General features: G+C 38.5%; 1 protein-coding gene across 3 annotated transcripts in view; it reads left to right on the top strand.

The window, feature by feature from the left end:
- Positions 1–1,585: 1,585 nt before the first annotated feature.
- Positions 1,586–17,326, top strand: part of LOC143282174 (rho guanine nucleotide exchange factor 28-like) — a 200,884-nt gene continuing 185,143 nt past the window's right edge. For all 3 annotated transcript variants that reach the window (XM_076587739.1, XM_076587740.1, XM_076587738.1), the window contains exons 1-3: positions 1,586–1,667; positions 5,864–5,923; positions 15,349–15,392. In XM_076587739.1, coding sequence (XP_076443854.1) covers positions 5,911–5,923; positions 15,349–15,392 — 57 coding nt within the window. In that variant the 5' untranslated portion in view covers positions 1,586–1,667; positions 5,864–5,910. The remainder of the gene's footprint in view (positions 1,668–5,863; positions 5,924–15,348; positions 15,393–17,326) is intronic.

The following is a 17,326-nucleotide window of genomic DNA, read 5'->3' as shown; positions in this document are numbered from 1 at the left end:
CAGGCAAACATGGAATGGGACAAACACGTGTAGTGGCAAAAGCAGGACGTACCTTAGGATTTCTCCGTCGAAATCCCAAGATAGCCTCTTCTAGGCTCAGAGAGAAAGCCTACCTGGTATTTGTGCGACCACTCCTGGAGTATGCTAGCTCAGTCTGGGACCCCTATCTTGAGAGTGACACTATTCAGATGGAAGCCATCCAAAGAAGAGCAGCCAGGTTTGTCACAAATCGATACCATAGAACAGCCAGTGTGACACAGATGCTGGAAAGGCTGGGATGGTCATCTCTGCAGCAACGAAGACAGGCAGCACGACTCACCATGCTGTACACCATGACCTGGCTCGAGTCGACAAAAGTAAGCTGAAATCCCTTCCAGAGCGTAGTCGCAGAGGCCACAACCAGCAGTTCCAACGTATCTCAACCCAGGGCGCCAACAGATACAGGCACTTTTCGTTCCTGCCTCGCACCATTCGGGAATGGGACCAGGATGCTGAGACTGTGGACACATTCAGGACCAGAATAAACCACCACCTGAAAGACACAGTGCTGGATGTGCTTGCAAGGGGCCTCCAGCAGACACGATACTGATCCATAAGCAGATGGAAGTGGGAGGGGGTGGGGAGGGAAAGGGGGGGGGGGATGGTAAATTAGAACTGAAACATAGTCCAAAAAGCTCGGCCTGGCTCAACTGGGTCGCTCTGGGGATTAGCTCTGGGGGACCCAGGGGAGGTGAAATGGCGGAGCAAACCCTTAAATGTTCTCCGCATAATTTATTAGATGACACTGAAAAAGAAAGGAAGAAAGATAAAAATGAGTGGATCCTGTGAGAGGGGACTTCACTGAGTTTCGACCGAATGACCGAATGGTGTGTCTTCGTGGCAGCAAGACTGGCAATGTATGTGGAGGGATCTTGTGAGAGGAGACCGAAAAAGACTGCGTGGGGTGTCTTGGTGGCAGCAAGACTGGGGGGGCAATAATTTTTTTAAATTTATTTTATTTTATTTTATTTATTTATTTTTTTTAGCGGCGACTGGTAGGCCCCCCTTTCATAACAGCGACATAAGAATCAGAGGGTTGGTTGTGGTCGCTCAACGGAAGAAGAAGAGAAGAAAAAGAAGCCTCGATCTTTGAACTAAGCCGACTACAGCCACGATGCTCGGCCTGCCTGACGCACTGGCTTGGCCCTGGTCAGTGACAGCCATGTGAATTCTACTAAACAGCATCACATAGTTTCAAAATTTACACTCCTCGTGACATACAGACATAATATCATTGTAGGTATTGTTAAATTTGTTGTTGTTGTTGTTTTATTGACGAACAGTTCAGTCATTTATGACGGTATTTACATGACAGATTTTATCGCGATCTCAACAGACAGAAAACTGAGGGTGAACAATGTATAAAACACTGTGCAATAAAAACTGTCTTCCCATTGAAACTGCCGAGAGAGACTAGAGCTTTCGTTGGAACGGCAGTCAAGCGTGGAAGACATACGTGACAGTCATTGCCCAACACTCTTTTTCTCAAACGGGACGGTGTTTGTCACATGACCAAGGTCTCGTACCTGACGTCACTGGAAGTGTGAAGCAGACAAAAAATAAGTATGGCGGACAGTCCTGTGTTGTGATGGACTGTTCGATTTGGGAGTTATTTCTTAGCTGATCTGGTACGTACACGTTTCTTTACACATACGTTAAAGTGTTAATGTGTGAGTGTGTGATTTAAAGACGAGGTGGTTTCGCGTCACTAACAGTGCTTCACTGTTTCTATTCGTTACAAAAATGTGTTCCGCAAAGAGTTGAGAGACCGTGCGTGCTTGGATGACTTGCCGCGTGAGTGCAGTTTCAATGAACAGTTGGTTTTGATGCAGCTACTGCTAGAATTATTGAGTGAGTCATAGCATGGGGACAGAGAAAATTGCGTCATTCTCAGTTGCAGAGCTCTACAAAATGTCATAGGAAGCAAGTTGTATACCGCACAATTTGTGATGAAACCAACGATGTTTTTTATTTGACGAACGGGAAAACTTCATGATAAATAATTGGCATGGTAACGCAAACATTCACAACGTTACCAGGCTTTTTATTGCATATGTAACCGATGTACACGAGCGAACACATCACTAGAGTAACCTGCCACGTTTCGATAAACCTTTGCCTGAAAGTCACTCAGATTATGAGTCATTTAAGTTAGATGAAGAAACTTGAATTTGTAAAATAATTGTTTTTCATTTTTACAGGTCTTTGATTCAAAAGTCTGGTGATTACCAGTTTGGGTAATTGTGTATTATAAGACAACCATCATATATTAAACTGTATAAGTTTGACTTTGAGAAGAGGCCTATCATTCCTGAGACTTATAATACCGGTTTAGTAATTAAATACCATGTATTAAAAAAAAAAAAATAGTGTACCACTACAGTGTGTCACACATGATTATGTCTTTACATCAGTCTAGTCAGTTGGTGTTTTTGTATTCGGTGACTTATAAAAGGTTAGACTAATGACTGCCAAGCATGTGAAATACAAGTGCATAGACCATGTCAATTTTAATCAGTCATTCAACAGTGTTGAAATAAATCAGTGGTGACAAATTGTTAGTTGAATATAGTGCACTGAACACAGCCTTCTCCTTTAGTAATAAATAATTACAACATCATAGAAGAAATGACAATTTAAAATCTTGTTTATCCTGTTACGGCAGTATTAGATTGATGACAGTTTGTCATAAAAATTCACTATAGTATTTAGCATAGCCATCAGCAAACAAAAATGGTCTCTTTGTAAATAGTTACACTATAACAGTTATTACAGTTACACTGTTGCAATGAAAGTTATCTATATAAAGTTAAAGACTGCTGTTTGTGCTAAGTATCAACATTTAAAGAAATCTTAAGGGTTATTACTATTAGATTTTTTGAAGAGCCAGTTTGTTATGAAATAAACTGCAGTTGGTTTGGACAGTAAGATTTGAGTGTTCATATTATATGCTAAAGTATTATTATTAAATTTTGAGATCTGATTTGTTTGCCTTGAATTGTTATTGTCACTCATTGACAACACTTTCTTCTGTATTTTGTTATTCATTGTCACTCATTGACAACACTTTCTTCTGTATTTTGTTATTGTCACTCATTGACAACACTTTCTTCTGTATTTTGTCTCTCTGGATTTAGACTTTTACCAAAAAAAAAAAAAAAAGGTTCACATAACTTCTGCAATTCCAGACTGTCCCCGCCTCCCCCCCCCTCCCAAAAAAGGCTTCATACTAACAGAGAACATAAAAAAAAGCCACAAAAAACCCTAATGATCTTTTAAGAAAGTTCTGTTTGTCTAGACTTTATTTTTGTGCATGTTATCATGATGCAAAACACACACATATGAATCCAGTTCGTTATGATGGGAAAGTTGCATCAACATGAAACTTAAGAAGTTAAAAGATTAAAAGATAAGTAGACACTGGGTGCATTCTCTGCATTGATACAGACTGTTGCTGAGAGAGATTTTCAGACTTTTCTCAGTTTTTACTGCAGTTTGTTCAGATGTGCCATATAATGAATGGCACACTGAAATTGAATGTACAGAAAGTTTTATGTTCTTAATTACATTGTGAAGTGTTAACAAATATGGTAACTGGCGTTCACTTATTTGAATGACTTGGACAGTTGGAGTTGGATAGTACATGCAATAGATAATGTTTCCATGTGAAAGAATTAAGATGAGATGTGACAAGCAATAATGATGCACCCTGACAGTGCCCACTGTCAGATATGGTTTATTTGGAAACATTTTGTAAAACTTACATTAGATATAACTTATAAGCGTACATTTTTGGCACTTGGTGGTTTACACACACATTGATACAGTTTGGATAAATAAGAAGAAAAAAAGAAAATTGAATTTAAAATGTCCAGAGCAATGGCATGTTCCTATTGACCTGGCATGAAGGATCTGGTATCGTTCCCCTCTGTTGGTCATTGAGTGGTCGTCTTGACGATATGATGCATGGCACTGCATACTGAGGTTAAGTTATACAAAAGAGTGTGTGCTTTTGTGAGTGCATGTAAAAAATGAGAGATGCCTTGACAGACTAATTGGAGCCGCCCTCATGTCTGAGGTTTGTTGAGCAAACACTTGTATTGCGGTAGAGTGAAGATCTCATCCAATGGCTATTTGCTGTGACTTTAATTATTTTTTGGTGTTGGAACACGGCTGATGACAAAATTGACATGTACTATGTGGTATACACACACATACACACACACTCATTTACACACACACACACACACACACACACACACACACACAGACACACAGACACACACACAGACACACACTTGAACACACAGACAGATACACACACACACACACACACACTCTCTCTTTCTCTCTCTCTCTCTCTCTCTCTTTCACACAGTCATTCACCTGAACACACACTCATTGATATTCTCCCTTTCATTCCTCTCCACAACGCTTGTCTGAATCATATTTTCAAAGCATGCTGGATATTTGTCGCATGTGTTCCATAGAGTGTTGTTGTACTGTGATATTTTTACATTTTTTACATGTAGTAATTAGTGTTAGTCCATCCCTGCATCTTGATTCTTATTCAGCCTCACTATTTATTTATTTATGTTGTTAGTTTATAAATGTCTATAATTTAGACCTGCTATACTGCCTATAGTCTATACAATGTACAGTTAGAACTTAACATAACGGCTACTTGATTTCTATTTCTTTTTTATGTAATGGTCTCACAGAATAATTTCCATGTGTCTTAGCTACCCCATGTTAAACGTACGTCAGTGCCAGCACATAAATATCAGTTAACTTCTGGTTTTATATCATGGCCATTCCTGAGTTGTGCTAACTATTTACCTAAGTAAACTTCGCTCAGACATATAATGATATATACTTTGTACATTGCAGGTTATGTATGCAGAATGGACAAACTTAGAGAAAAACGTTTCTTATGTTTGCTATGCAGTTGGGTTATGTGTTCACAGATTCAGTGTAAATGAACGGATGCTGTGTTACAGTCTGAGTCATTTCATGGCAGTGTCTAGCTTTGCCTTAGTGGAGAAGGGAAATGGTGAGGTAGCTTACTAAATCCTGCTGTCTGTTTTCTTTCGTTCTTCTGTGTTCATGAGTTGTAAGAACGAAGAAGAAGAAGAACTCTATTTTTAAAACCCAGTTAAAGGAGTGTGTAAATAGACAATGAAATTATACTTCAGAAAGAGATTGAAAAAAAAGCAGCAAAAAAAAAAAAAAAAAAAAAGCAAAAAAAAAGCATCATTAATGTTAGTTATAATTGTAGGTGACATTTCTTTGTCATTGTTATTTATTATTGTGCATGGCATTTCTTTGTTTCTTCATTTCTTTGTCATTAACCCCACACATACAGTACATACAGTGACACACCCTCCCATCCCCTCAAAAACAACAACAACAAAACAAAACAAAACAATCAAGTGGGATGCTGTATTTTGACAGGGTTTTTCTGATCATTGATCATGGAATTAGAAAATGAATGATTCATACAATCCTAGACATCAAGAGAAAATGCAGTCTAATATGTTTAGTACATTTTGTGTGTGTGTGTGTGTGTGTGTGTGTGTGTGTGTGTGTGTGTGTGTGTGTGTGTGTTTGATTTTTTGGGTTTTTTGGTGTGTGTGTGTGTGTGTGTGTGTGTGTGTGTGTGTGTGTGTGTGTGTTCATTTTCTCAAAGGTTAAGTTAATGATAATCATTGCTACAATTGTTAAGAGGCATTATCATTATGATGATACATGTACTTGTTTGTTTATTATATTGTAATTATATTATCAGTATTTCAGTAGTTTATATTTGTGCTTTCTTTTGCAGACCATGAAAAGGCATTAATTGATTGGACGAACAGGGAAAACAAATTGATGCCCATTCAAGGTCAGTTTTGTTCAATAAAATTGTTACATTATTATCAGTGTCATGTAATGATGTATTTTTTGTATGCATTACATTTATAATTAAAGGTGCTTCTTCTAAAAGTCTGTATTTTTTAGCAGCAGGCTTTCAGTGAAGTCTGTTTGCTTGTTAAGTTGTTTGTCCAATGCCCAGTGCTTTTACTTGAAAAATAAAGAAAGACACACACACACACGCACACACACACACACAGACACACACACACATGCATACACACACACACTCACACATACACACACACACATACACATACACACACACACACCACACACACACACACACACACACACACACACACACACACACACACCACACACACACACACACACACACCATGTGCACATGCAAACATACACTCAGTACCATCACCACTGATAACAACAAAAAGAAAACCTGACTCCATTCCTTTTGAAATTCAGGTTTTTGCTGATGTTGAACAGCGGTTGCCTTGAAATTATTTTGCATTGACAGTGACATAAATTTGATACTCCATCTTCTACTGAATGGATGCTGTGGTAGCACTGCAACGAGTACAGACCACAGTGTTACTATTCATTGTTAAGTGCTCTGCTTGTTCCCTTTAGTTTGTAGCGTACATCTTCACTCTTTCTAAATCTCATGATTTTATTTCTGACTTGGTTATTCTTAAATGTATATTTGTATCATTAATATGATATTGCTGTGGATGGGAGTTTGGTGTTCAGGCACTTGTTCAGTATTGTCATGATTGTGGTATTATATGTGTGTGTATGTATGACTATATATATATATATATATATATATATATATATATAATATATGTATGTATGTATGTATGTAGATATATATATAAACACCATTAACCCCCTACTGGTGTTTCACTATTCCCACACCCCACCCACCAGTTTTCTTTTTCCTTTTTTCTTTTGTATATAAATTATAATACCATAATCATGACTGCCTGAACACCAAACTGATGATGATGATGATGATTGTATGACAGAAAAATTTACAAATTACATGAAACTCTTGTGACCACTCTCTCTTTCTCAACCTCCTCCCTGCCCCTCAGTTCCCCCCCCCCTCCCGACTCCCCCCTCTCACCCCCCTCCCATTCTCGATTTCCTCATACATGTACATACATGTATACAAAGTGAGTTGGCTGGCATGGGGCAGTACAGTACAGTTAGTTTTTAAATTTTTTATGACAGACACTCTACATGTTGAAAAAGGTGACTGCTTTATTCCAGAGTTAAGGCATTGGGAGCACTCGAAGGGATTTTTTTCTTTCTTCCAGAGCAGTGCCTGGCATATTTAAACAACAACAACAGCAAAGTTTTGTATCATATTTAAAGAATGGAGACATGGCCAAGGCAGGTTGACAGATATGAAAAACTTGGCAGGTAGTAGCTTTATGCACAGCTTAAACAGAACCATGTGTTACACCACTGACAGTGAACAGATGCGATAGAGAGAGAGAGAGAGAGAGAGAGAACTGCATACCAATTAGCCTGCATACAGTGGTGTGGTTACAGGATCACACTTTGCCACCGACAGTGATAGTTTGGAAAGGGCCATGTCTTGTATGTCTGTGTTATCTGAGGACTGACACTGGGACAGTAGATCCTGTAACTGTAAGTAGATAAATTTCTAGTTTTTATCCTGTCAGTAGTATTTTCTAGTTTGAGGTGTGTTCTTCGTATGTCACTCTCTTTATCATTTTATGAACTTTTCAGCAAGGACTATTGGCAGTTGTGATCAGCTGACGGTTATATATATATATATATATATATATATATATATATATGTATGTATATATATATATGCAAGTTAAAAAAAAGGATAAAAAAGCAACCTCCTAGCTTCAATGATTTGGTTGTACAGTATATTGATAAACCATCAGTGGAGTAGCCTCCTAGCTTCAATGATTTGGTTGTACAGTATATTGATAAACCATCAGTGGGCACTGGGGGTTTTGCTTTTTAAAACAAAAGCACACTGCTTCAAGCCATAGCTAATGAGAGCTTTCCATCTGCATGCAATAAAAGTAAATAAGACGTAACAAAGAAACTAAACAAAAAATTTCCAAATCTCTGACTTCCAGAAGTTATTGCATGTTCATGTGTACGCATGCATGTCCACACACATTGCACGCATGCACACACAGACAGAATAGAAAGACTAGAATTAGCTAACATGGAAAGGGTTAGCATGGTGAGAAAGAGAGAAGGAGAGAGAGGGAGCCTGTATCAAGATAAAGACAGACAGGCAGACAGACAGACACATGCATACACATAATTGTTTTAATCAGTGTTAATGCAAGGGAAGAACATGATGCAAAGAGGGGAATGAAGATTGAGATAGTCATTAGTACTGAAAAAAGATAGAGAGAAAGAGGGACAGAGAAACAGAGAGAGAAAGAGACAGACAGACAGACAGACAGAGATATATAAGAAAAAAAAGCACAATAGTGAAAAAACGGGTAGTGAGTGGATTTCCTCACTTATTTTAATGGTAGGAAGGAACATAGTGCAAAGAGGGGAAGGAAGGTTGAGAAAGGGTCATGAGCACTGAAAGAAAGCCAAAATACTGAGAGAGAAAGAAGGGCAGAGAGAGAGAGAGAGAGAGTAGGGAAGAAACAGGAAGGGAGTGGATTTCCGCTGGCTGCCATAGAGTTTTGCTGATCCTTTCTGGAAACCTGATGAATTATGCATGGAGGGGAGAGACATCAGTACAAGCATCACTGGGGAGAGAAGGGGTGGGGGTGGGGAGGTCTGGGTGGGGGGGGGGGGGAAGGAAATCAGTTGTCCTCAGACTTGTCATAGCCTCTTACATTTTGGGGGGGAGGTATGGGTGCGGGATGGGGGGTGTTGTTCGGGGTGTGGAGTCTTTTTCTAAAAACTAAGGTTTGTATGAGTGGTGGGGTATATGGAGTGTGTGTGTGTGTGTTCGTGAGGGTGGCAGGGGAAGGGGAGGTGAAGCGGGTTGGTAGTGTTTGGTAGAGTGTGTGGTATGTGTGTTAGCATAATTTTGTACATGTGTGTAGCATATTGCATATGACTTTTTATGAGTGCTTGCACTTATTTTTATGTGATGTGTGTACATACATGTGCATGAATCAGAGTATGTGTGTTCGTGTGTGTGTCTGTGTATGTGTGTATTCTAGATAAGTCCAGACAGACAAATGTGTCGTGAGTCATGTGCATTTTCAGCTACACATGTGCAGACTGGCAAATTTTAGAAACACACAGACTCACACATTCAATCTCTTCACTTGCTCTGTCTTTCAGTCACTGTTTTTTTTTCCCCCTTCTCTCTCTCTCACACACACACACACACACACATATTTGGTACTCAGTAATGCACACATACATGCATATACGCATGTGCATGCGCGCGCGTGCGCGCACACACACACACACACACACACACACACACACACACACACACACACACACACATTTGGTACTCACACAGTCACACACACAAACACAGTGAGAGAAATGTTCATCTCTATCTGCGTCGGTTGCCCAAAAAGTTATAAGTACTGGAGGCATGACAGACAGGACAAAGTGTCACAATCAGATGATATTCTGGTCCGCACATAGACACTGGAGTTTCTGCGGAAACAACCATTTATGAGGACTGCTTGTGAAACATTCACAAAAACATCCCAGTTTAAACTTCCTGATTTTATTAACAACCACTTGGAAAATGATGCCTTTGAGTGAGTGGTCCATATTCGTGCTATCTAGAATGAAAGTGGGTGTGCCTCATCCTTCGATGTCAACAGTCACCATTGTGTGTTCAAGTGTTTGGCCTCAGTGTGCCTCGCAGCTGGCTGTATCCATAACAAGCTTGTAAAGGTACTTCTCATCTTTCTTAATGGGAAGTGTGTGTGTTTGTACAGGAACTGATCTGTCTCTTGAAGTTGCACTTGAGCATCCAGTTTCTTTCACTTTTTCTTTTTTATTATGGGAACAGGTATTCAGGAGATCAGTTTCGTTATTAAGGGGGACCACTCTTATGTTTCTTCTCTTGAATGATAGCTTTTTTGTGACCGTGAAAAACTTAATTACACTCTTAATGATACCACAGTGAGAAGGAGGGGTGTGATCATTGCTGTTTTGCTGGTGCATGGATGTGTATAAAAGGAATAGAGATGTAAAGAAAGTATTTGGTGGTGGGCATTAATTAAAGAGGTGCACGGGTGTGGAGAATGATGAAAAAAAAAATTCATGACAATAGAAATTCTGCACTTAAATGTATACAGAAGAAACACTGGCATACTAGAATAGTTATTGTTACCTGTATTACTTACTGCATTTATACCATGTTGTATTGATAATTATATTGGCGTCATCAGGTGTAAACAGACCCTGCAGATATGTTTCATGTTTTTTGTTTTTTTTAATATATATATTTTTTAATACTTATCATGTTTATGAATAATGAAAATTTTAATTAATACTGTTTTCTTTCCCTCAGTTATGTTCAGGGTAAGTGTTAGCAGAGTGAGTTGTGGCACATGCACATATGCTTGCATACATGTACTGATACACATAAACACAGACAAATGTACTGCATATGTTTATTCATTGATTTTTTTTTTTTCACCAGCTCATGTCAGTTGGTCATGTATTATCTAATGCTCCCAGTTCAATTAAAAAAAAAAAAAAAAAGACCATACCAGGCTTTACAGAAAGAACACACACACATGAAATATGCAGATACATACCTGTAAACTTCCAGATAGACAAGCGCATGTGTGTAACTAAGCATTTAGAGTTTCATACATTGCTTGCACACATATGTGTGTGTGTGTGTACATGCATATACACATGTGCACCCCCCCACACACACACACACACTCGCACAACATGCACATGCACATGCACACACATGCAGATACGTGTACGTATATATGTGTATACACACTATGGCCGTATGGAAAATAAACACAGAGAGGTGGAATGGGAAGGAGCAGTAGAAAAATAATTTCAGACCTTGTTAGTTTAAACCATTTGGAGCAATAAATATCACAATATGAAAGTAAATGGAACAGCTCTGGAACAGTAAAAACCTGTCCCCCACTCCCTTTTCTTCTCGCCACCACAGGATTTTCATGGTTATGTTAAGACATGATCAAGATAGCAAGGTTCGTAGTCAACTTTAGGGACAAGCGTTACAGTTTGACAAGCGTGACAATGGAGTTGCTGACCTGACATCATTTGCTGAATATTTCTTCAGTATAATTAGCATCAGTCAGCAAAGGTTTCATGAGCCTGTGAGGTATATTTATGTGTTGAAGTTATTTAGTAACACTAACACTAACAGTAACGCACACATGCATGCATACACGCACGCACACGCGCTCACACACGTACGCGCGCATGCGTGTACACACACACATACACTCAGTGCACTCTTGAATTGACTCATTCACACATATATATGCTCATTCACAATGAATCTGTTAAGAAATTTTGAAAAATAAAAATACGATTAGAAATAGTCAAAATTTATGTGTCATGAACTATGAAGATAAATTTTCATCACCAAAACTGATGTGAAACGTTATTTTTAATTTTATGCTTGACTTATACATTTTCGCCCCCCTTTTTTGTAAGATTATGCTGATGATAGATTTTAGGGCAAATGAATCATAAATGGGAAACCTCTAATACCTGGCAAACATTTATTGCACTGACTGACTCAGCAACTGTCTTTAAATGTTTTGACTAATTTGAGGGATTAGACTATCTGATGATGGGCAAGGGCTAGGGTATGAGACTTTTCGACTGAAGACTTAAGTTAGGGTCTGAATGCTTGTCACACCTGATGGGTGAGGGATGTATTTTTATTTCATTCTCCATGGTCAGCAAGTGCAGACATTCTAGCACCTTCAACCCCCTCACTGTGTTCAATTCATGAAATTGTTTATCCTGTTATTATGTTCACAGACATTTTTCCCTTCAGTTCATGCTCATGTTAGTTGGGTTTTTGGGGTTGGTTTTTTTTTTTTTTTTTTTAGAGACAAACAGGAAAGAGTTCCCTTCTGAGCTGTAGTGAATTTCTCTTTGCTTAAATGAGGATGCTCCTCTTCGGTTGCCAGCCAGGAGCACACAGTGTGCATCAGCTGTTGTTTTTATTGCAAAAAGAGGAAGGTGGCAGAAAGGTAAAGACACTTATCTGACAATTACAATGTCTGTGAGGGCCTGGGTTTGATTCCCAGTCTTGGCCTTTTTTTCTGAACGCCTAGTCGTTCGGCTGAGACGATAAATCAAGGTCTCTTGTGCAGCATACTCTTGCCCCATTGCAACATTAATATTGTCCTTGGAAAAATTTTGTAGATGAAAACCATTCATGATTGGAACACAAGGGTATGCATTCACTTAAGGTCTGACTAGTTTGTTGGGTTATGCTGCTTGTCAGTCATCTGGCTAGCAGATTTGGTGAAGTGCACATGTATATTGTATGATTTGTCTGAATGCAGTGACACCTCCTTGAGAAACTGAAACTGAAACTTTTGCATGCATGCTTACTTCCTCTTTGGAGGAGGAACAAAATGGCTAACATGATCAGGAATTTCAAAAACAACTCTTGCCTCATGTAAAGCAGACCACATGCAAATTGTGGACTACGATTTATGCGGATAGCTAGACTTTGATGGAGTTGTAACGTGCATGGGATGAGTCAGGAACTGGATGTGATGACATTGTGAGGGAGGTGGTGGGAGGGTGTGGGAGGGGGGTGATGGGAAGCACAGTGGCTCCTAAGACAGTGGTTTGCCAAATGACACTGCTGTTACAACAGTTGGAAATACTGTGACGCACAACCCTTCCAACCGTTGGGAATTGGCTAGACCAGTTTATTATTGGACTTTCCTGAAGCGGGAAGGTCATTTATTGTCCTTGTCAACCACAAAGAGAAGTTGAGTCATCTGTGCATCATTGAAAAGGGCGTGTGTTGTTTTATTTCAAAAGACAGGATTGGATTTTTGATTCAGTTGCAAAACTTTGCTTGTTCTTTATCTTTCTCTCGCACAACATTGGCTTAGCCTGCAATTATGAGTTGAACTGTAAGTTTAGCTTTTTGACTGAGTGAAACAAAAGAGTTTGTATACATTCTCTTGTCCATCTTATTGTCAAGTTTGTCAAAAAACGGTGTTCGTATACATTCTCATGTCCATCTTATTGATATTTAGTGATGTATAAAATTTCTAACCTGACTTCTGAATAATATCGTACTCATTATGATAATCATAAACCGCTGATTGTTGCTACAGAATGTGAATGCTCTCATACCTTGTTTTGATCTAGCATATAATTTTTGAGTCTGAAAATTTTCTTTTTTGTTTGTTGATGTGAGTTTTAGCAATGTGTCATTTTAACTCGATTCACAAATAATGGATAAGTTCAAACTTGTATAGATCTCCAAAATAGTTGAAGACAACAGTACACATTGTGGCGTGCCGTTTTTTCTTGATTGACAAATGATACTAAGTTCAAATTGGTATCTCCAAATAGTTGAAGATAATTCTTTAATCGTTCACAGTGGATTTTTTTTTTTTTTTTTTTTTTTTTTTTTTTTTTTTTGAATACCAGAAATAATCTGTGATAGGATGTGGAGAGGTCACTGTGTTGTACCTGGCCTGCTTTGTGTCAGGTGCACCCAGCCGACATGCATTGCAAAGGCTTTTGTTCTCGTGTCATGTGGGCTGCCTGATTTGTGTTTGCCAAGTCAACGGGAGGCTGGTGAAGGTCCATGATATCTTGATTCATCGTACAACACACACATACACATACACAGACACACACACACACACACACGTACACGTGACACACATGTATGAACTTTGCACAACAATGAAAGCCCCACAGGTATAAATAGTTGTCTTCCATAACTGGTTTGGGAAATACTTTCCTTCTCATCATTGACAGTTCTGCTGTATAAAGATTTCAGATTTTGCCAAACCATGTTCATAAAAAAATCACTCTGCAAAGCTTTACCTCATGTTTGGTGACACATTTGTGTGTGTGTATGTGTGTGTGTGTGTGTGTGTGTGTGTTACTTACATTAATCAGTGACAGTGGCATAGGCTGGCTTCATGGCAGATACATACTGTATTTCTTTATATGTTGAGTCACCACACCTGTGCGTGTAATCAACATTTTAGGGGTGTGTGGCAGTGTTCAGTGACACATAGTAAACACTATATACCAGTTGTTGCTGTGTTTTACGCACAGCTGCTGTGGAGTACATTGTGTACTGGTGGTTTATCCTCGTTCTGTATGTAGAGAGAGAGAGGGGGGGTAAGGGGCAGATAGGGAAGGTGAATGAGTGAATGAGAGCATGTGTGCATATGTGTGTGTGTGTGTGTGTACGCACGCATATATCTATATACATATTTTTATATATGTATGTTTGTATGACTCACAAGAGTGTACTAGTGTTTGTGTTTGTGAGTATGTGTGTGTATTTTGCTGTATGTGTCTGTGCACACGAGTTTGTATGCATGTGTAAGGGGGAGAGAAAGAGAGAGGGAGAGAGAGAGGAGCATGTGGATGGATAGGTTATGGAGAAAGAGATGGGCATAAAAATTCATATTTGGATGTTTGCAGTTTGTTGTTTAAGAGAGGAAGAAACACCTAGACACACTTCTCTGTTCCCCCCCCCCCCCCCCTCCCCCCCCCCTCCTCTTTCTCTGTCTCATGTCTCTCACACTCACACACACATGCAAGCACACTCAAATGCAAGGTCAAAGTGAGAGAGAAGGATATAGGACAAAAAGACGATGGATGTAATGAAAAGAGAAAAGGCATATAATTATATGTATGGATAGAAGGAAAGAAAGATGTGCATGATATTGATAATGTTGTTATGTACTTGTGTTGTTACTTGTGAAGCAATCAGACATGCACACATACACACACACACTTACCTAGGACAGGTTTGGAGAGAGGGGGTGATAGTGTTTACATTGCAGACTTGATAGTGTTCACATTGCAGACTTTATTCCAATGATTTTTTAGTATATGATTTTGATCATTATCGTGTATTGTCCCTCAGTCTTTTTTAGCCATTGGGGCTCCGCATTAGAAGGTTGGGCCCAACCCTGTCCATCTGCTGTTATAACCTTCCCGAACTGAAATCAGGTACCCACTCACACCTAGGTCCAGTGCCCTTTCCAAGGACCCAATTAATTTCTGAAACCCTGATCACTGGTGAACATATGTCCATCACTTAACCAGTTCTGCCAAAGGGTCTCTACTGTATGATTATGCACAGCGAGAAGCATCTAGTAGTGTCCAGTTCCGTCAGCCAGTTTAATTCCTTCTTGAAATCAGAATCGGCCATAAGAAGTACAGAATGTATTATTATGTATCCCGTTTGGTTTTAATTTTCAGGAGGACTACAAATGGCATTTCGCCCAACGGAGGCCCCAGTCTATGTAAGTTTGTTTTCACTTTTTTGATTTTTTTTTTTATTGGATTATGTTAAAAAAATTTTTTTTATTGGATTATCTATTTATTAGTCATTTTTCCATGCTTCACTATTCATCATTTAATTTGTTATATATTTTATTGTAATTTCTATTGTTGGATTGACTGTTAACCTGCTGTTTTGTTGTACCCATTTATCATGGAAAAGATCATATAACTTTAGAACACATTTTTTTCTGTCCACAGAAAAAGATAGATATTATGTGACAAATTGATTGACTCACTTTCATTTTCTTATTTCTCAGATTGTTTGACATTTATATTATTTGGTCTTCAAGTTGGATATATATTCATTTATTTTATTTTATTTTATCTTCTGAATTTGGCAAGAGGAAAGAAGCAACACACTGTTTTGCTTTCATCTTTGTTGTTTATTTTGGTTAAATGAGGAAGATTTTTCTTCTTTGCTTTACAAAAGTGTCCGAGCATGTCTAGCAAGGAAGTGGTTTTAAAGCCACAAACAAGACTGTGCTTGTTAATGTTATGCTGCAACTGAGCACACAATTTTTTTTTTTTTTTTTTTTTTTTTTTTTTTTGTGGTGTGCTGCTTTCAGTTTTGTCCAGGAGACCAGAAAACAAAACTGGCGTGTGGGTGGGGGTGGGGGTGACACATCGGGGAACACAGTTTTACTGTGACGTTTTGTTCTTAAATGTTCATGGAATACATTTTTATGTTTCAAACAGATGTACACACAAAAGCGTGCTTGTAGAAAAGAAGACACTAGTTTCAGCCCTTGAATGCTAAAGAAAGCATACATTTCCAGTAAGTTACACACACACACACACAAAAAGGGTTGGTCAAGCTTTTCTTTCTTTATGTACCAAGCTTGTAATGTGAGCTGTATATGATTTGAGTTCAAATGGGAATCAATGCATGTACTTACAAAACAGTTATATATTCAAGCGTACATGCACACATACAGGTGTTGTAAGGATCTGCAGACACAAAAAGAAGAAAACATACATACACACACACACACATTTATACACATATAAACACAAGAAAATATGCATACATGTTTAATGTATTTTGTCACATATGCAGACACACACTCACATTTTTTTTATTTATTATTCTGCATGTATTTTTTACTATTCTGTCACATGTGCATGTACATGCACACATTTTTTTCATAAAACGTTTTTATATTTTCTATCAGTTTTTATTTTAGTTTGATGTATTACCATCTCTTAAAGCTCTCTTCTTCAGTTGCCACACTTTGTCTTTGCATGGCAGGACTGGAAGCAACAATGTCAAATGCTCCATTCTATCTCTATGTTTGTACGGTTGGACTTTAAGCAACAGTGTCAAAGACACCTTTCTATCTCAATGTTTTCACTTCTGGACTATAAGCGACAGTGCCAAATATTTTCCAATTGTATGTTTGCACGGTTGGACTATAGTATGAGCAGCAGTGTCAAATACTCTGGCTGGACTATAACTTACAAGTAACAAAGTCAAATTCGCCTTTCTATCTGTATCATGTGTATGTTTGCACATCTGGACTATCAGCAAAAGTGTCAAATGCACCTTTCCATCTCTATGTTTGCACAGTTAGACTGTGACTAGCAAAAGTGTCTAGTACACCTTTCCATCTCTATGTGAGCATGGTTGGGATATAAGTGAGAGTGTCAAATCATCTTGAAATGTACCTGTCCATCTTTGTGTTTGCACTACTGGACTATTAGCAGCAGTGTTAAATACACCTTTCTGTCTATATGTTTGCATGGTTGGACAATAAGCAACAGTGCCAAATGCACATTTCCATCTCTGTGTTTACACTCATATCTTGTATATTGGCTTATCACCACTTTGAAGGATCTCTCCATTCTTACTTATCTACTGTCCTTTATACTTACATCCCTTCCTGTTCTCCCAGGT

This window comes from Babylonia areolata, chromosome 5 (genome assembly GCF_041734735.1).
Source record: "Babylonia areolata isolate BAREFJ2019XMU chromosome 5, ASM4173473v1, whole genome shotgun sequence".
Classification (NCBI taxonomy): domain Eukaryota; kingdom Metazoa; phylum Mollusca; class Gastropoda; order Neogastropoda; family Buccinidae; genus Babylonia; species Babylonia areolata.
This window is presented reverse-complemented; position numbering and strand designations above follow the sequence as displayed.